Here is a 20,465-nt window from a genome sequence, read left to right on the forward strand (position 1 = left end):
AAGTTCCCAGTATTTAAAGATGGAAACCAGCAGAAGTTCTCCCGACTGTGAAATTGAAATTTTCAGTTTTATTAGCAATAAGGGCACATGGGACAGCTCAGATGATTCTATCAATTTATCTCAATAGATATTCTTTGAGACCGAGTACTTCTGGGAAGCTCCATCTGAAAGAGCACGCATGAACATAGTAAAAACCATTACGAAGAGAGAGATAGCTTGGGATTGTGCTTTAAGGGAAAGAATGCGACCAATTCCTTTCACTTTATCCTAAATATTCAACCCAAAACATAACTAGTCAGTCGTGCCATTTGCTTTCCATTCCAGTCACATAGTAAGACTTCATACATTTGCAACACTGCTCCCTTGCTTAAAAAAGTCTATCCATACATTTGTTTTATAAAGTATTGGGTACCTTAATTAACACCGAATGACAAGAAGCTGAAAATACTGGTGCAAACCCAAAGCTTTCTGTGAAGCCAGCGCCTACCAATAAACTTGATTTAAAGCTTACGAACGCAATTACTAGTCCAGATTTCACAATAACTTCCAGAATTCTTATGAAAGGAATTTATCTTTCAGAATTACTGGAGACAAAACATGACATCTGTTTTTATCATTTTTAGACAGGGAAAGATCGTACCATGAAGTTCCAACAAATCATACCATACGGAACATGTTGCTTTTGTTCTTAAGCTGTTTCTCCACAAAGCTTTTTTGCTAACCTCCAAAAATAACTTGGAAAAATAGAGGAAAGAGTAACTTGCAAATATCTTAAGGCATTTTCTAGGCTTTTGAGTCATAAAAAGTGCTTTTCCAGGTTTATGATTACTCTGTAATGTGCCCTGTAGCTACAGGCACTGAAGATAAACTAGACTTTTTAACTACATTGTTGAGTACCTCAAGTTTAAGGCATTAGCAATTTGTGTTTGTTATGCTTAACGTGTTTGAAAATAAGCATATTTGTATGCTTCCCACTGAACAAGGCCATTCACAAGCTAATTCCTTGCCCTGGCGTTCTCAGATAACACTGCATTTCTGGTTTGCTTAACTGAAATGGCAGATGAACTCCATATACATCTATTGCTATGGTCCTCCTAGTTGTCCAGTCCACATCTCTTTATAAAGCCTTAGGTAAGAAAGCTTGTGCATCTGCTTAGAAGTAGCTGCAAAATGTGCAAAGTGAAAAGCCATGAATTAGTACATTCAAGTAAGTGGATTGCTTGCTCATATGACTACAAAAATTAGAAAATACCTCCTTGTTTGAGGATTTATTTTTAACCCAATTAACTTGTTCCCTCTCCCCGCCCCCTTCTCTTCCCCAGGTCCAACAAAGTCAGTGGTCCACAGTTGAGGCAACAGGATTTAAAAGTGAAGCTGCTCAGCAGTGTCCATGTTTGTTTTGATCCCTCTGCTGAGAATCACTGCTTAATCTGAAGAGCGTTGAGTAGGTCAGGTTTAGAGCTGGTCAGTTCTGGTTCCTCCTGACACTCCGGACACCAAGTTCTGCAATGAAGACATCATTAATCAAATAATGCCAAATAAGTGACAGCTCCTGTTTTGCTGAACAGTTGGGGAGCTGAACAGGCTTTCATTTACATGTTATCGTTATCCAGTTCCATTCGCTTTTTTTCCTTCTAGTTCACAATGCACAGGGAACAACCATTCTTTGGAGAGATGAGAAAAATCTTCCAGGCCTTTTAATTTGCTTGGCCATCAATGACTATCATACTCTTAAGAGAGTCAGAATAACACTTCCTATACATGCAATTCACATCTCCATGACTGTTTACAAGCTATCCTTACCGGGTGAGAATGGTGAGAAGGTTTCTCTTTCAATGAAGCTCGCAGATCCAAGCTGCTGACTTTTGGCTCACTGGAAGGAATGGTATTTTCCCAGCCAACCAGGCAATGCTGTGAGAACATAGAAGAACTCCGTATGGCAGTGTTTTCTAAGTAAAAACAACTCCACAGGGGGGCACTGGCAGGTTAATTAATTTCTTGAGCTTCGTATGAAGAGTTTTTTCTAATAAAGCAAAACTTGTAGCTGTCTCCTCTTCCACCTTTCACTGGCTTATTATTTCTAAACTGATCTCCCACTTTGTGAACTCAAACACCTGACCTCCTTCAACTTGTCTCAGCTGACTCATCCTGTTCACCAAACCTCAAACCTGGCTTCTTCCTACCTCTTCATTACAGGGCAAGGCTACTATACTACTTGCGGCATTCTCTAGAAGCTGATATACAAGACCAGCTCTGCAAAAACAGTTTTAAATCCAACCTCACCCCCACAGATTTGGTCTGATCCCTACACAATGTGGATACTTAATAGAAACCTGTCTGTTAAACTCTCCAATATCAGAGAAACAGACACTCTCAAGTATGAAAGGCTGATGCTTGGAACAGATCAGCTGAATTATGTCCCAGCAGTATATAGTTTCATACGGAACCTTCTTTTCTGGAGATAAATTCTTTACATTATGCCAATTATATGAAGGTGTGAACCCAGAAGCATGCACAAACAGCTTTTCTTGCTGTGCCAGTGACCCAGATCAGAACCTCACCCACCACCACAAACAGGCCAGAGATCATCACCTCAGAAATTGCAGTGAAAACTATGCTGAGGGTGGGGGACAAGTCCTATATTCTCCTTCCTTCTTGTACTGTAACAATGCCCAATCTGGATTGTGCAGTCAGTACCTGCAAGAAGACGTCAACTTACCGAAGGTAATGCTAGACTGTTTGCTGGTTCAAAGCTTTTCCTGGAGTGAGCTTTGTATTTGTAGGCAGGCATAAGGGTAGACCTGGGAATGCTGACCCTGCAACCACACAAGGAGAGTAACTGCCCACATGCTCCACAAGGCAAAGTAAATTTATGTGCCCTTTCCACTCAAAATTCAAGGATCTAACCCCAAAAATGAACAAAGGCAAGCAGTTCATTAGACACTTAAAAAAGCACATTCTGATTCTGGACCAAATTCAGATATAAAAATAATTTCTCACCACCTGGAAAACTACTTCTCCTTATGGAAGATCAGTAGGGAGATTTTAAGCAAGAGATTTCTCTCCGCCTTGAGAGCAGCAACTGTCTGCAGAACCATCTGGACTCTTTTCTACCCATTGCCTCCTGAGTTCTGCATATTGCAAAGTAATAATCATCAGCTACCTGACATAGGCTGGCTCTTCCAGTGTCTCTGGGGGCTGGTGAGTACGTGGGACCTTACATACAGGACAGGCAGAATCTGAATCCATAGGGACAGGAAAGAGGCGCTCGTTTAATCGGTAACAGTAAACACCTGAAACATAACAGTATTTCTAGTTTGTTAGAAGGTTCCTCAATGTTGGCAAAATATAGCTGTCTTCTACCTCCGTGCAATACGTGCCCCTTCTATACAGTGCTGCTTTCCCTAAAGAATCCTCTACATTTCCTGCCCCAAATAAGTTCCTAAAAAGCAAAACCAAAACTCAACCCCCTCAATTGAAAAAGAGAACTTCAGGAAGTTACAAAAAATCCTGACGGTGAGAGACGGTGCCTAGAAGACTCGATTCTCTTTGGAGGAGGAAGTTGATTATGCATTAGAAATTGCAGCTAAAAATAACAAATTCTCCTCTTAAGCGATGCAGGGCTTGCTCAGGATAACAGGTAAAGGATTCTCAGTTGTTTGTTCACATAAACAGGATTAGGAAGAAACACTTGTGAGTAATCTGATCTTACATTTATGGGAACTGGCTGTCAAATCTTGTTCAGTAATGATGTAGTCCAGAGGCTCTGTCCTGAAGAAAAGACAAACAACAAACCAGTTAGTGACAGGAGCACCTGCCCTCCAAACCCACATTTGCCAAGCATACAATTCTGAATGGGACACAAAGGCCTCCAGAGCCACCTCTTCCTACTACTCAGAACTCCAAAGGGATTCATTGCTGCTTCCACCCTTCCCTCTGTACCCACTTACTCCATGTGCTGCTCAGAGATACATGCTTCTTTGTTGGCCTGTCGAAACTCATGCAGCTCAGCAAAATACTGATCAGATTTTTCTGCTACTGAAGAGTTTGTATCCAGCAGCCCTGAGAACGTCAAGGAAAGAGAAAAGCTCAGGGTTTCAGTGAATATGAGGAAGCAACCAAAGAAAGACTCAAATCAAAATGATTAAGACACCAAAGGTGAAGAGAACCAGAGGATAAGGAGAAGACAACATCATAGCATCAAGTCACAGATTTCTGCTGTCACCTTGTTTCCTCAATGCATTCATTCATTTTTGGTTGCTTGCTACCCCTCCAACCTTTGCCATTTGCTGCTTGGATTCTCACATGGCTGCCACTTCACTATTTCAGTGAAGCACAGGTCACATTTGTCATGGGTGGGGAATGCTGACAAAACTACAGCTCCTCTGCTGATCCCTGCTTTGTGGGCCTGCAGTTCTGTCACACTACAATATTAATGGAGGGTAAACCATGTTTTAACTCTTGATATTACCATATCATGCCGAGAGATTTACTTCAGGTTTAAGATTCACCTGCAATCCAGTCATAGCCCAGGAACGGACGTATGGACCAGCTACTCACAGGCACAGTATATTCTTCAGGTTCAGCTTGAAAAGTCACAGGACCAGCTTCATTCTGGGGAAAAAAAACCACAACAAAATAAAACATGAAGACCTTTTATACATCCAGCATGACATTCATTAGGTACAGCTAGGGTGATAACTAGCAATTGTTTAAATAGAACAAAACCAGGTTTGCCTGAGGCTGAAATCTGCCTATAGCCCTAACGCCAATTTGCTCACCAACCCTCTGCCTTCTCAGTTCGTAAAACTGATGCTTTATATGTAGCATTCTCTTGTCTTCTCCCCCCATCATGACTTACAAAAACAAGGAAGGCTTTGGTTTCACCACTTACCTTCAATTCTTTGGACTGAGATGTCAGCAGGATTGATTTAGGTGTTGTGGTTTCCTTGGAGGTCTCTTCGCTTTGTACTTTATTTGCTGATGGGTCCAAATGACTCTTAAGCTCATCGTTCTCACTGGGACCATGTGGAAGAGTGGTCTGTCTTCTGTTCTTCCCATGTCCAAGAAAGAAGGAGTCTTCCTCTACACTTCCTTGAGCACGGCTATCCCCATCCACTCTGCAAGTTTCTCCATTACTTGTAATGACTGCAGACACAGGGATGAGATTTTTCTCTTTATCAGGAAAGCTGGATTGCAAAACTGATTCCTGCATCTTTGTTTGTTGCTGCACCCCTCTGTCACTGCTGCTGTGTTTGAGTGTTGAACAGAGGGCTGCTCTGGCTGTGCAAGCTCTGGGTTCCACAGACGTCAGCGTTGCAGGATCGTGCTTTGTTGACACACGATCAACTTGATTTTCCTTCTGTAAGGATAAAGACATTTCTATCACACTGCAACACTGAGAGTACGAGCATCTTCTATTAGGCCAATTTACTCAGCAAGAGAAGCATCAGCCTCTCAGTCTGGTCTGCTCACACCTTAAATTCCTATTATGAAAAACATAAAATCTTGATATTATTCATGAGATCTCTATTAAGTGTTTGGAGAAGATAAGGAAGGGATTCATTTATAACTAAACACAGCTCACTTCTAAGCCAAGAAACTGCCAAAGTTTTAGCCTCTGTGCTTAGAAGGAACAAAAGGATTATGTTCCATGATAATCCTTCCTATCTTGTGTTAAGAACTCCCCATATGTCAGGCAGCAGCTGATCTCTGAAGTCTTTGCACCGAGAAAATATCTGAGACAAGAAGACAAACAACAAAGGTCTACTGTTCTGAAGAGCTCTACTTTCCACCAGCTGCTCCATATTCTATTCTGCCTGCCTACCATAGTAGGCCCATTTGATTCTCAGCACTTTTAGCACAGACCTAACACATACCCCTCTCTTGGGCAAGGGGACAGATGCTTCAGTAGTTGCTCTGTTACAAAGAGATGCTGGAAGAAGTGGCTTGCTGGGAAGACTTTTTCTTATCTCTTCCTGCTTCATTCTGAGCCTCTGCAGAAGTTCCTGGTTGGCCTGACGCAGCCTGAGGTGCTCTGACTCCATCCTATGGACGTGTTCTCCTGTAAAGCCAGAGAAAGGGTGAGAAGTGCATGAATGGAAGCATTAAATGAAGAAGCAAACACAGGGAAAAAAGCCATAACACTTTCAGATGACTCTTCATAAATGTCACAGGCATTGCGATGTTGGGAAATTTGATCTCTGAATATTATTCCTGAGAAATGAGCCCGCCTCAAAACTAAGAACCAGCTAAGAACCAATGCTAAGAACCAGCACTACTGCATACATCTCTGACCATCACACATACTCAAGTATTTTCTACCCAGAGATTGGTATATGATTTAAACTTGTTTTCAAAATTCACACTATGATAATACCTAAACACTCACTGAACACACAAACAGCAAACATTTCTCCTTTGGCAAAGCCAAAACAAAGTCTAAAGTGTCCTCCACGTTCTCCAGGCAGGAAGGCTTCCAAAAGCTCTGTCTTTGGCAAAAGCTATTAGACAGGGGCTCCAGTAAAACTATGTCTCCCTATGACCTACGTTCCTAAACTATGCTTCCCTATGACCTTTTGTTCTAAAGAGTCCCTAAACCTTTTCCTAATGTTCATCTGATTTGTATTTGCATCTGTTACCTTGGCTACGTGAGGTACCAAACACACGCACACACGGTACAGTAGTGGAGGAGGGAGGGGGAGAGAAGTGCTAATAACTGAAAATGCCACAGCGTGTCTTCCAGTTAGAAGAAGGGTGCACAATTGGATGCAATACAGAAACAGTCTTGAGACACTATATTTCTTTGAGATGATTTAAGCAAAACCAAAGTTCTCACGGTATTCACAGGTCTGAGCTAACAGCATCCCCTCACCGTCACTCATTAGAAAGCCCATACTCAGAAGTTCATATTAGTCAGAGGACTTTCTGGAAGGGTTTTACCAGACGAGACCCACTCTTTGCACAACTAAATGCCGAGCACAAGCCTAAGGCTGCAGCTTGTTTAAGTCTTGTAGTTAGAACACTTTGTGAAAGGGAGCTACGCCTCAGGAACGAAGTAACAACACCTCCCCAAGGAAGCCAGCTTGCAGCTCCGCAGCGCTGCCCAGGCCCGGTTCCGGGTAGCACCAGTACGAACGAGGGGCGTTCCTACTTCCCCTTCCCTCTAAGAGGCGAGCCCGGTAGACTCGACAGTCCCCTCAGCCCCGTGCAGATCACCGCGTGGGAGCCGCCAGTTTTGAGCCCTCCCTGCGCCGCGCTGCCGTGCCCACCTGCTCCGCACAGCCGGGGATCCCCGCCCTCGCTCCGGGCTTCCCCCGGGCAGCCCCGGCCCCTCCGCCGTTCCTGCAGCGCAGCGGCCTCCGGACATGCGCGAGGTCAGCGGCTCCGCCTCCCGGGGCTGCCCGACGGGGTGAGGGCAGGGGAGGAGGCAGAGCCCGGCTGGGAGCGACCGGCGGCCCCAAGCGGCAGGGAAGGGAGAAGGCAGTTCGTTGTGAAAACCTACTGCTGGAAACGGCCTTTTCTGTACCGGAGAATGCTGATTCACCACCGCCAGGCTATTAACGCAGTATTTGCTTCTTAGAATATTCTCGAGAAATCAGATCCAGGCTTGACATTTTTTAAGAATCTCAAAACCTCAGATCATTCAGCACTTGTTCTCTTCTGCTTCGCTGTAAAAACACACATTAAAGGTCACTATCACGTATGCAGTTTCTTACAGCAGCAGCATGTCACCATCTGGAGTACTCTCCTGGAGCACTGTGTGTCCACATGTGGGGGCCTCAGTACAGCAGATATGGAGAGGGACATAGAAATGCTGTGAGGGATGGAACATGAGGACAGGCTGAGAGCTGGGGCTAAAGGGGCTGTAAGAGAAAGGGACAGGCATGTGGTGATGGGGAAATGGCCTCCTGCTGAAAGGGGGGAGATTCAGGTTGGATGTAAGGAAGAAGGGAGGTGAGGCACTGCACAGACACCCAAGGGCAGGGAATGGGGCTCTGAGCACTGATGGAGCTGTGGGTGTCCCTGCTCAGTGCAGGGCTTGGACCTGATGGCCTTGAGGATCCCTCCCGACTCCAACCACTCAATGATATGAATGCATCATACTTACACTTGCAGACTTTGAATCAAGATACGCAGAACACAGCAGGAGAAATACTTTTTCCAATTCATTTTTATTTTGGTTTCCACTGCTTTTACAGCATTTGATACAGGAATAATTCATGCAAATTTATCACCTTAAATACAGCAGAGAGAAAACTCACTGGTAAGAGTATTTCATAGAGCTCCATCAATGTTACACAATGAAGGTACATAGCAGCAATAAGATAAAGTGCATTGAGCTGTCACTCTTTAAGAGCTTGGGGAAGACTGCTTTTAGAGTTACCCAAATTCCAAGGCTTAGTTTATTATTTCTCAAGAAAAGCAGAAGATAACAACCTCCCTGCTAATAGTGTTCATTCTTCACCCAAGCTGAATTAAAGAACAGCTGTGTTTGAAGAGGAATCCAGCCTGTAGGTCTCTGTTAAAAGCCTGATCTGTGATCACCCAGCTGCTAGTGACAGGGGTACACACGTACTCGAACAATTATCTCCCACGTTAGCAGTTCTACTGCTTACAAAACTCAGGTGGTTCTTCCCTCCATTCTATATGTCAGGTTTCAGCATTACAGTGAAAGCACCTCCATCACCCAAATCTGAGCAGCACCACAAACACACGCTGCCAAGGCACCATATCCATCTCTTTGCCTTCACAAATCTGACCCCAGCTCTGAACATCAGCTCACTGATCAGATTTCCTCTAAGGATGAAGAGATCTAGCAGCACATCTCCAAGGGTGAGGTCATTACTCCGGGTAGTTAAGAGCTAAAATCTTAACACAGCCTGAAGTACTGACTGCTACTTCGCTATTCTTTCCTCAAACGTCAGGCAACTTCCTTCTGGAACCTCACCTGAAGCAGTGAATGTGTCACAGGCACATATATTCATACCTGAGCATGAATGAGGAATCCTAAGGCTGGCTGATCTCATTTCCAAGTGAACTCCCAAATCCAGCTGTGACTTTCTCACTGATAATTCATCTTCTCCAGCATTTGATTCAGGCTGATCCTAACTCCAGAACTGCAGGATTAATTCTGGATTATGGAGAGACGTTTTGTGGGCTACATAAAGATCATTCTCAACACATGGTAAAATACAGACCCACCAAGTGGAAAATAAGTTTTACAGCACAGGAACCTGATCCTGGTACTACTGAAAGCAGTGGGAATTCTTCCACTATCAACCCCAAAAAGAAGAGGCTCCAGTCCTTACAACGCCCAAGCCAAAATTAAGAATTGTTTTAGGGCAAAACTCAATTCATTTCATCTATTTACAAATAAAAGATATCTGGAATAAGAAAAAATGACTTAACCCATTCCTATCCCAGCATTAAATAGGAAGGACGGGCCTCTATCATCTTCCTCATACTCTTAACAGAACAGAAACAAATCTCATTACTGCATGGACTCGTGTCATCCTATGGGAACTCCATATGAAGTGAAATCTCTTACAGCGCGTAATCCCCATGCTGTCCTCACAGCCAGGTGATGGTAATGGAATTCCATTGGCCTGCTTCCAGAAACACTGCTGTGCAATTACCAAACCCCACCTATTCATCAACCTGTCTCACAAGGCAACCTGTCAACTGATTCACCTTTTCATTACCAATTTCCTCCTTCAACAAACTGCCAATTATCAACACCAGCTCCTTCATAGCAGCTGGCTGTGTCTTTGCTAATCAGTTGCCTATAATGAGCTGCGTTATTGAAGAGCACTGGAGAGGAAGAAATTAACTCAGAAGACAAGAAATGTACCAAAGCAAGTGTTTTAGTCCTTTTTGCTCTGGAAGAGAAATAAGTTTTGTCCACGGGTTTAAACATGCTGACAAAAATAAACCTATCCATGAAGATAAACAGTGCAGCAGATCTCTGCCATGTTTTACAACAACAGAAGGTGAACTCAGGAGATAGGTTTGCACAGGCAAAAAAAAGTACTGTGAAACTGTTGTAACTGTGTGCATAAAATCGCTGTTTAGAAAAACAGCTGCTTGTCACATACATAAACTTGGGGCTTTGAAGACAAAAGCTCCACCTTCATGTAGTAAGATGAATGACTCTGAACAGCGTGTTAGAGTAACTTCTAGACTGATAAATACATTTTAGACTTCACTGTTACTGTACTTCAGTGTTGATTTTAAAAGCCCTCTGTAAATGTACAAAGCACACATTCTTTCCAACGTAGCCTGTTCTCCTAAGCAGGAAAAGGAAGAGCTACAACAGCGAGTGTTCAGAGGTGGGACACAAAACAAGGATGCTGAATCCTACTGTTCACACAGCAACTGGAAACTGGCAGGAGCCTTTTGCACATTCCCTTTAGGGATTCCATCACCCACCATATTCTCTGCAGTAACTGAAGGAGCACTGAAGGGAAACGGTGTTGTTTTTCTCCTCTTCCCACACTATCTGCTTTGCTGCAGGTACTGATGTGTGAACATGTTAAGTTCACTATCAAGCCAACCCGCCTTATTCCTGTAAAGACAAGAAGTCTCTGTTAGGTGAATAAAATCATTCTTCCCAAGGCAATCTGAAAGAAGCGCGAGTAAGACTATTCCACAGCAAGATATGGAGAGGAATGCTGAGGAGGTCCTTTCCAAAACACTGCTCTCATTCCTTGTCTCCTTCAGGTCAGGAACACCATCCTGCCAACAATCCCCAGCTTCAAGATTCATAGTGAGATCTGGGTCACAACTTTAAGCAGGTCTTATTATTTGTGTAGGTAAGATATGTTAAAACAAAAAAATTCCTCCCAACAGCTTTTGCAGGGTGAAGACAAACATCAGACTCAAATCAGTGCAACGGCAAGGGTGAGACTTTTGAGATGATTTTCTAATAGTCTGGAGGAGTTTGCAGAAGTAGAGGACCAAGTGTTTTGGTAAACAGAAAAGAACTGTGATTTTACACCAACTAGAAGGAAGAAGGAAATGGAATCTTTATGAGACAGAAGATTTAAATGACTGTTCAGAGTACATGGGCTTAGCATCTCTCCTTCTAACAGGTAAAAAAAAAAGCACTGCTCACCAATACCCCAATATCCTTTCTCACCCAATAATCTAAGTGACTTTTCTATTTAGAGGCTGAAGGATATTGTTTTGATATCTCTACCAGACAATTTAATACACCGCAGCAAATAGGTTTTCATATAACATTAAAAAGGAACACAATAGGGAAAGATACTGAGGTCTGCAAATCAAACACTACAATGAAAGAAGGGCTGCACTCAGAGGTGCATCCTCATCTTGGGGCAATTGCAGGAAAACCAATTGTATGCAGATGTTCGTGTTTCTGAATAAGAAAATCTCACCTCAGCAATTTTGCTTTGCTCTGCAGTGAATCCAAAACTTCAATTTTCTTATTCATGGCAGAAATTTCCTGCTCAAGATTCTCCCGTGTAACATCCACTTGCTGACATAATTGAGAAAATGTTCCAGCGAGCTCTCTATGGAACAGGAAGAATGGTGTAAAGTAAGAATGAAACACCGAACTCAAGGCATAAATGCCTCTGATGAGTAGTGACAACATTAACTCAGATTAAAACATCTTTCCACTTCTGCATAAAAGCACATTAGAACTGTCAGAGAAATCTGAGTGACTGAAGTACTACTGCTTATAAACACCCAATACAACACCACGTTATTAAAAAACCCACAAAATAACCCATAGTATTCTTTTAAAACACAAGTATTATTATATTCTTTTAATCCTGAGTTCAGTGAGCAAACATCTTCATTTAACAAGCAATATCACCCTAAACAAAACTAAAAAACATGAATAAAAAAAGCCAGAACTCAGATAAAGATGGTAGACGAATATAGGCAACATACTGTTGGACTTGGTGGCTGCAATTAGATCCTGTATAGCTGACAATAAGCTGCAGTTTCTCTCCAGCATACTCTACAAACTGCCGTTTGAAAGCTCTCTCCTTCGCTTTTGTGGTCCAGGTGAGGCGTTCATACACATAAAGCAGCCCATAAAGGCCAAATGAGAGAGCAATCAGCCTCCAGCCCACAGCCTTCCAAACCTAGAATAAACACAGGGAAAAACAAATGACACAACTGCTATGCAGGAATGATGTTGCCTCCTAGCAATAGTGCACTTGTATTTTAAACACGTGAAAGTTAGTCAGAAACCTCCAACAACAACCCTGACTTGCAAGTCAGGGAGACACAGCTTCTGCTAATGTTCAGCCTACAAACTTAGAATACCTGTGGGTTAACTTCTCCAGGACATTAAGGTCACATTTGCTCTTCTGCAGTTTTGGGATGATTCAAAACTGTTTTATTTTCTCACAAGACAGAAAAGTAGGCAGTGCTGACTGCATGTGAAATAATTTTAGATGTTCTATCTAATTTAAGTGCTCTCCTCCTGTTCCAGGTAGGAAGATGTGCATCATCAGATGATCTAAGCAGAAATCTCACCTTCGAACTCAGTCCTCAGTCAACAGGAAAAATACTATTTTTCCTCTATTCTCACAAGACCAGATTTTATAACACAATTTGAAAGGCTTTTACCTTCACAAAACCTCTGGTTCCCTACGTAACTATTATGCAAAATTATGATCAGTATTTTATCCTCTATTTGCATACAGAAAGTATGTTACTGTCTGCAAACTGGAAATATCTACAGGTCTCTGCAGTGACTTCCCAAGCCAGTGCTCCAAGGTTATTAATCTAGATGCTCCTCAGACTGTCAACCCACCACGCCACCAACCACGATGATCCCCATGGAAGTCCGGGAAGTTAATGAGGCCAGTCCAGTAACCATCGACACCATGAGCTCTTCCTGGGTCATAGAACCCTGAGGCAAAGGAGGCAGACTGGGATTTGCTGGTGTTAAAGGGCGTTGAATCTAATCAGAAAAGCAGGAACAAAAACAAAGAAAATAAAAATATAGAATAAAAGTACGCAAGATGTTGTCCTTCTCAGCAAAACACTGGAATTAGTAATACCCCACCAACCCCTGACTACTAAGTTACCTTACCTGGTCATTATAGCCCATCAAGGCCCGACGACCATTCTTTGGTCCCAAAAATCTGTTCACCAGCATCGTCCATCCAAGAGAGAAATGGAATTCTATATCTTCTTGGAAGTCAGCACAAAGCTTATCACAGTTCAGATCATAGCTGAGTGTGAAGCACTGCCGGGGAATTAACATGTCTATCTGGCCTCGCAGTGTGAGTGGGAGCAGTGGTTTTAAACCATCTGCAAGAACAGAACATAATCACATTCAGAAAACAGGAAATTGAGTCCACAGTAATTAACTAGATTTGCATTCCATAATCAGAATGGATATTGGTTGTCCCATCCTTTGCAGTTGTTTTAGTTAATATTTTGAATTTCCCAAAGCCAAGCAAGTTGCAGTGCAACTTTCAACTCAGAAGGATGCCTTTCCATGGGCACTCCCAAATCTCTAAAGGTAGCTATAGTTTATAGTTTAGCAATAGCTTGGAAAACAGAAGGCCAGTTCCCAAAGTGCTCTTCTCTCAGCAATGGAGGATTAAGCTAATTGATTATATTCATTACTGAACATCACTGAACAAGTTTAGACAAAGAGTGGAAAAAGCAGGAATAACTCATCCTCTACATATAAGTGTTACTAATCACAATGAAAACTAAGACAATGCCACCTGCAAACAGCTATCAGAGGAACAAGAAACCCAGAATATCCACCTAGTTATTTTGCATTACAGTTTCAGGAACAAAGGTAACATTGCCTGCAGAACTGACCTATCATTTCTTGCTGCATTGTCTGCAGGGAAGCTGTGATTGCATTGGAACAACGATCTGACATGTTACGGCCCAGGCCTTCCTCAATGTGTTTATGGAGCTCCTGACAAACAGAGACAGGTTACTGAGATTAAATAAGCAGAAGATACAAGTTGTAGGTGCTAGAGCTTCCCAGTTATAAAAAGCTCCCAAAGCAAGAGCATGCATTCTGTCTGCCCACTCTTCTAACATCAGTTTCATTTTTCTCCTTTCTTCAGTGAAGGAGAGGAAAAAACAAGTCACGAAATCTCACACGTGCATTGTAAACTGGAAAGGTGCTGTCTGGGGTACATAAAGCAATATGCCATACATGTATCTGTTTAATGCTGAGGTTAGTTTTAAACATAATTTTCTTCCTTTTTTAATACACTGTTTTTCACAGAAGCTATCCCAGTGCAAAAGAAAACATAAGAGAGGACACCTTGCAATATTAAAAGCTCAGTTCCTAGCTGGAAGAATGTTAAGTGTCTCAAAGAGCTGGTGTAATTACCAACCCAGAGCCTGCTGACTAATCAAAGGGCAGTTCAGAAGCTGTTAGCAATATACAATAAGCAACCATGACTTACATTCTTGTAAACTTTAAGAACGACTTGAGATGGATGGAAATCTGCTTGGTATTCATCTACCAGCACTGAAAGCCGTCTGATTTCTTCTGCCATTGCGTTTGATACCTGAAGAAAGAGCCGCCCAGAACAAAGTTACTATACTGCTTACTTAAAGCACCTTATGAGTTTCCCTGAGAGATACCCCCAGGTGTTCCACTTCCCCTTTTATTGCCTCAAGGAAAGTAAACAAACAACAAACCCTTCTTCTGAAAGCTCTTATTCTCTTTCCATCCATGTTTCTACCCACTCAGACCTGTCAGCACTTTGCATTTCTCCCCCTTTGCTGGTGGCTGTTTCAGACAATCCCTTCTCTTTTTCAGCAGCCCCTCCTCACCTGCCTCTCCACTTCTTCTGTGATCTGTTTGATTTTCCGCTTGTAGTCTTGAGTGAGGAGCTCCAGCTGCTTGTCAATAAAACCTAAACGTTCCTGTCGTTCCTCTCGCATTTCCAGACAGTAAACTCTGATTAAACAAAAAGGTACCCATGAAAAAGCCAGATAAGCACATTTCTGATCCGCAAACACCTGGAATTCCAGAGACAAAAGACATTCTCCAAGCCAAGAACAAAGTGTATCAGCATCTACAGTACAGTACATACACACAGCACACAGGATATAAGGGATGTTCCTTTCCCAGTATCTCCACATTTTTTCTTGGCATTTTAAATGCTCACACTGCTTTAATTTTCTCCCAGTTTGTCATGAAAGCACCGAGCATCAGCATCTCCTCACCGCTGTTCCTGGGCAGCAACATGCACAGAATCCATGATGAGACGAACATCCTCCGCGATCTGCTTTGCTCTCACTGTATGCTGCTCAAATTTTGTTTTCACTGCTGACTGGGAGATACATTCCTGTACACAACAGGCAGTAAAGATTAGCAGAATGTAGAAATACACTAACGCATCTGTTCTATTTCCTAAGTGTGGTACCACTCCATGTTCATAAACTCCTTTCAGGACTAAGCCTAAATAAAAGGCTACAATGTTTAACACTCACCTCAAATCTCCTCTCAAAGTTTTGAAACTCAAACATTCTCACTTGAAAACCATCTGCCAGTGCTCCACCTGAGAACAGGAAGGTAAAAAACAACCAATTAGGTTTTCAGAAACCCTAATCAGATGTTGGGCATTAGGAAATACTCCTGCTTTACCTGGAAGCCAATGCAGAAAAGTAGCCAATTCATTCTCTTTTATTTTGTCTGTTCTCTTAAGAATCTGATCATTTTAATAAACTCAGTTTTGCCTATTTCTGAGACAAGATATTCTCTTATTTTCTTCTCTAGAAGAAGGACTCTGTTAGCTTTCCTCACCTCCTTCTGGCATCCCTTGAGCCTTCTGAATCCTGGCATTCAGCACTTCTTTTGCTGACACAAAGAAGATTCGATCCCCTGCCTGCGCTCGATCCACCACACCCAGCTCATCTACCAGGAAACTGGTGCAGCGCTCCATGTGCTGCCGACGCACCTGAGGGATAAACAGGAACAGCTCTGTGTGCAGTTACAGCCACTTTAAGCTCCATCTCAAAAATCAGACCAGGCACCCAGATGCCCTCTGCTGGTCTAAGTTACTAATATGAAAGAATAAGAAAACAACCTTGCAGTCTAGAATATCTTCCAGAAGTCATCCAAGTCATCTAATTTACAAACTGCCCAGTGAAGTTCTTGGTTTCCACTTCAGAAATCTCCAGAGCCATGCTGTGACCACTAGCCTATACTCCCTCTAGTTTCCACACCACAGTAATAAAAAAACAAACTAAAACAACCATATCTAACACGTCATGATTCTACTCACAAGGACAAGAGTCAAAATGGTCTCTATAATGGATTCCAGGCAAAGAGAAGGAATTTAAGTCACAAACCTCTTCCATGTATTCTGGTTCAGAGGCAGATGCATCCCAGCGGTTATTTAAAATAAATATATTGGGTCGAGACAGACGTTCGTTCACCTTGTGAAAGAACTGTTTCTCCTGTGCAAAATGGAATACAACCTCTTAAATTAGTTTGTCAGCACATTTCAACTTTCAGCCATATTCACTGACCGCTATTAAGTGAACCTGAACATACAGTTTGCATCAATGTTGATTCGGAATTTGCCACCAGAACAAATACATCAGCATCCAGACAGAACTTGTCAATCCAACTGTCCAGCTCTGTGGTTACATCAATGCCAGGGCTAAGAACAGGAAGAGAAGAAACAATATTATTATGTGGAAAATTCAAAAATATGTTTTAAAAAGTTAGTATGAGACTTGTTTTGGCTACGCAGGGCACTATTTTCTGTGTCTGAGCCACACTGCTTTGAGGTTTCAGTTTGCAGACTGCAAACTAAAAGGACAAATCAAGGTAAACTGTGGCTGTTAACTACAGGAAAGGACTTTAGTCACTGTCACAGATTAAAACAAGGTCACATTCCTTGATGTCTGCTAAATTCGTATTTGAATACCAAGCAATCTGTGGTAAAGAGGAAAAGAAAGACAGATATTCTCACCTGTCCATGAGCACTAGGTCATCCTTCAAGAGAGAACATTTGGAATTGGGCCACATTACGCTTACTAGGCTGCCAGCATTCAGAAGCTCATCTTGATGGAGGGCATGAGCCAGCTGGTTTACTGTCTATTAATAATAATAATAAATACACACACACATATGTAGATATACATAAAAACATTTCACATACGCCAAGACAATTATCTCCCCCCTTCAAACTGGTCACAGACAATCTAGGATAAAACCCAATGTGGAATTATTATCTCCCCAAGAGTTTTTCCACACCTCGAGTTTCCCCAGCCAAAAGACAACCACCCAAAAAGAGTTTATAAGAAGAATTCCCACCAAGTACAGCTGAGGAACTATCAGGAAGGCTGTAACTTTGGTCAGTCATACAGAGCTGAGAATTTCCTGAGTCATCATTCCAATTCCCTGTCAGCACAACTACAACGTATCATCTTCCACGTATAATAAAGTCTCACGCCATAGCTTGCTTCACTCCTCCCTTCCTACATTCATTGAAAATCTGCTGTTAATCTTTGCTCCTTCAATGAATATAGTCTGGAACTATTAATCTATTCACAGTGCTTTCATTTTCTTTTTCTTGTCTCCTTCTCTGGCACTGGAGCACAGCTCTTCTCCTATATCTAATGCTGAAGGAATTTGTACCTTAACACTCTTCTTTTCCTCCGAGCCTTCAGTAAGAAGGAAAGCTTCATGACCATCAGTCCCTTCTACACGCAGGAAACAATTGGTGGTGTGCCCAATTCCTGAAGGAAGGACTTTGTCCCATAGCATGGCATTTATCACAGTGCTTTTCCCATTGCTCGTCCTGAAGCAAAATTAAAGAACAGCATAGCTGGGCTTCTGAGCTCAGAACAAGTCATCTAAACCAAAACAGCTCCAGAAGCACTAACAATTCATTTGCTACAGACAACTTAAAAAAGAACCCATTTTTTTTCTTCTAAATAGATTATGTTCTACAGTATTTGAGTCCCATTCACACAAATACTAGAACTAGGGACATGTGCCACACGTTGCATCCAGAAGCTGGAGCACTAATGCTTCTATAAATACATTTTTGGCTATGATCCTAAAGATGCAAGTTTCTTTACCCAGTAGGGAGTGTAGGCAATGTAAGCACTCGACTTACCTTCCAAAAAAAGCCACTTTCATGTGTCGCCTCGCCAGCACTTCACTAATGCCACTGACTTTTGACAAGTAGCCTTTGACTTCCAATACCTGCTCTTCTGTGGTGACAGGATCAAGCTCCACGTTCCTGTGTGTTTCTAAAAATCAAAACACATCATGTCCCTGAATCCCTGAAGCGATCTGCCTCAGTACTGGGTAAAACACCTCCCCATAATTTAACATACACAACCAAATGCTTATCTGTATCTCACAGTTCAGACAGGTCATGCTGAAGCATGCAGTTACACCCAGCAGCATTATCTACCAGTCTCTTTATCTAATAACCATTCTTTATCCTCATGACCGCCTTAAACAGAACGCATCCAATGCTTCAAACATCCCAGCACCCTTAAAAACCTTCTCTCTGCATCGTAAGCTGTAAAGCCAATTACTGTATGTGTTCCACGTCACTGGCAATGACGTGTCTAGGCAAGAATACTGAAAGGATTATATGCACACAAGCAAAAGAGCCTCAAATAGTTCATTTTAAAAACAAAACACATAGAAATAACCTTCCCCAGAAACAACGGAGCCCACTAACTAGCTTGGTTTCATACATTACCAACGTAAATCAGCTTTGAAATATGAGGCCTAAACTTCACTCAAATTCACTACAATAATTTTCAGTCCCCTCATACAAATACTGACATATAAAGAGATACGTATTTATAAATAAATGAGGGTTTTGGTGTGTTGCTTGGGAACCACGTGCAGGCAAAGCACCATTCAGCTCAGCTTACCCTCCAGGAATGAGGAGCTCTCATTGATGTATGCGGCCAGTTGCTCAAAGATGCCATTGATTTTCTTCTTTGCAGTGACAAAATGTTTGAGTGGAGAAGCATTGACCTCAGCCATGTGTCTTTTATCCTTCTTCACTGCAACTATTGACTTGGAACGAGTAAACAACAGGGACATTGCGCTATAGGGAAAAAAATCAGTAAGGAAAGGGAACTCACTGAGGCCTAACAGCCACACAACCAAGTGTCTGATATTTAATCATACAACGGTTGGGCTGGAAAGGAACTCAGAGATTACTCAGTTCCAACCCTGCCACACACAGGGTGTTCCCCACCAGCTCAGGCTGCTCAGGGCCCATCCATGGCTGTGGGCACCTTCAGGGATGGGGCTCCCACAGCTCCGGGCAGCAGCAAGAGAGACTTAAGTTTCCCATCTCTTAGTTTAAAACCACTTCCCCTTGTTCTATCACTGACTACCTGTGTAAAAAGTTCACTTCTCTCCTGTTTATAAGCTCCCTTAAAGTACTGGAATGCAGCAATGAGGTCTCCTTGGAGCCCTCTCCAGGCTGAACAAGCCCAACTCCTCCAATCTTTCTCCATAGAAGAGGTGCTGCAGCTCTCTGAGCATCCTCACAGCTGTCCTCTGGATCCCCCCCAACAGCCCCACATCCTTCCATTGCTGGAGGCCACAGGCCTGGGTGCAGAACTGCAGCTGGGGCCTCACAAAAGCAGAGAGCAGGAGGAAAATCCCTTCATCCTGCTGGCACCCATCTGCTGCAGCAGCCCAGGATGCTGTTCTGTGTGTGGGCCTTCAGTGCTGCCATCACACAGTGCTGGTTCATGTTCAGATTTTCACCTACCAGGATCCCTCTGGAGGGCATCGCTTCCTTCTGCCCTGTCAACTGCAGTGCTCAGTGTGGTGCCATCAGCAAATTGCTGATCTTGATCCCAATGTGTATGCCCTGATAGTATAAGGGTACGGTGTACACACATATATAAAATGTATATTGATAAAGGTGATGTCTCAATACAGACCCCTGGGAGACAGAAGACGCCTACTGAGAACTAGATAATACACGTTCTAAAGATCATTCCACAAGGAACGTTTCTAATTCCCACACTTAGAAGTCACTCAAATATCTAGAAAGAATAAAAACCCACCTTCCCTCCTCCCTTCCAAGGGATCACTCCCTCCCTTCCCCGCTTACTTTTAGGATGTGTTTCGCTCTCACAAGCCGGACATGGTCAACTCGAGCCCCTCCAGAACACGAACAGCGCCGTTCCACCACAGCTCCTTCCCTCACTCCGAATCCAGCCGCCTCCCTACGACAGAGGGAGGCGCAGGCCTCGAACTCGGCCCTCAGAGAACGGCGGATTCCCGCCAATAAAAAGGGCGGGAAGCGCGTTCTCCCCACAGCGCGGCCGCCACCTCAGAGCCCCGAACCCCTCACAGGAGCCGCCATCACAGCCCGCAACCAACGCTCACCTTCACGGCCGCTCCCGCAGCGCAGCCATCTTAACCCCCGGCACCACCCCTGGGTAGGCGGGCTCTGTCCCGGGGTGCTTCGGGAGCTGTAGTTCTGAGG

General features: G+C 43.1%; 2 protein-coding genes across 4 annotated transcripts; both read right to left on the reverse strand.

Moving 5' to 3' along the window:
- Nucleotides 1–46: 46 nt before the first annotated feature.
- On the reverse strand, nt 47–7,525 carry MIIP (migration and invasion inhibitory protein). Of its 2 annotated transcripts, none has more exons than XM_032448821.1 (10): nt 7,505–7,525; nt 5,880–6,064; nt 4,895–5,362; nt 4,512–4,614; nt 3,951–4,062; nt 3,713–3,771; nt 3,164–3,293; nt 2,720–2,816; nt 1,804–1,911; nt 47–1,503 (listed from the first exon to the last, which is right to left on the reverse strand). In XM_032448821.1, exons 2-10 carry the CDS (start codon nt 6,045–6,047, stop codon nt 1,456–1,458), a joined length of 1,293 nt encoding a protein of 430 aa, XP_032304712.1. In that variant the 5' UTR covers nt 6,048–6,064; nt 7,505–7,525; the 3' UTR covers nt 47–1,455. The 2 variants fall into 2 exon arrangements, with proteins under 2 accessions (XP_032304712.1, XP_015737853.1); XM_015882367.2 differs by lacking the exon at nt 7,505–7,525 and adding an exon at nt 7,272–7,403.
- A 630-nt stretch (nt 7,526–8,155) lies between these two features.
- On the reverse strand, nt 8,156–20,459 carry MFN2 (mitofusin 2). Of its 2 annotated transcripts, XM_015882356.1 has the most exons (20): nt 20,366–20,459; nt 20,088–20,202; nt 19,740–19,841; nt 18,883–19,061; nt 18,105–18,240; nt 17,621–17,783; nt 16,953–17,077; nt 16,529–16,637; nt 16,324–16,431; nt 15,776–15,929; nt 15,463–15,530; nt 15,196–15,317; nt 14,800–14,926; nt 14,427–14,531; nt 13,822–13,924; nt 13,076–13,296; nt 12,794–12,943; nt 11,920–12,116; nt 11,400–11,534; nt 8,156–10,567 (listed from the first exon to the last, which is right to left on the reverse strand). In XM_015882356.1, the coding sequence occupies exons 4-20, from the start codon at nt 19,055–19,057 to the stop codon at nt 10,498–10,500; spliced, it is 2,268 nt and encodes a 755-aa protein (XP_015737842.1). In that variant the 5' UTR covers nt 19,058–19,061; nt 19,740–19,841; nt 20,088–20,202; nt 20,366–20,459; the 3' UTR covers nt 8,156–10,497. The 2 variants fall into 2 exon arrangements, with proteins under 2 accessions (XP_015737842.1, XP_015737841.1); XM_015882355.1 differs by lacking the exon at nt 19,740–19,841.
- Between the last annotated feature and the right edge of the window lie 6 nt (nt 20,460–20,465).

Source organism: Coturnix japonica, chromosome 21, assembly GCF_001577835.2.
Source record: "Coturnix japonica isolate 7356 chromosome 21, Coturnix japonica 2.1, whole genome shotgun sequence".
Taxonomy (NCBI): domain Eukaryota; kingdom Metazoa; phylum Chordata; class Aves; order Galliformes; family Phasianidae; genus Coturnix; species Coturnix japonica.

Coding starts and splice junctions, on each gene's coding strand:
- MIIP (XM_032448821.1), bottom strand. CDS start 6,047: ATGGAGTCAGAGCACCTCAGGCTGCGTCAGGCCAACCAGGAACTTCTG. Junction 3,772..3,950: donor ATCTCTGAGCAGCACATGGA/GTAAGTGGGTAC, acceptor TCTTTTCTTCAG/GACAGAGCCTCTGGACTACA. Junction 1,504..1,803: donor CTTCTCACCATTCTCACCCG/GTAAGGATAGCT, acceptor TCTTCATTGCAG/AACTTGGTGTCCGGAGTGTC.
- MFN2 (XM_015882355.1), bottom strand. CDS start 19,057: ATGTCCCTGTTGTTTACTCGTTCCAAGTCAATAGTTGCAGTGAAGAAG. Junction 14,532..14,799: donor CAGAAGAAGTGGAGAGGCAG/GTGAGGAGGGGC, acceptor CTCTTTCTTCAG/GTATCAAACGCAATGGCAGA. Junction 10,568..11,399: donor AGCAAAGCAAAATTGCTGAG/GTGAGATTTTCT, acceptor TTGTCTTTACAG/GAATAAGGCGGGTTGGCTTG.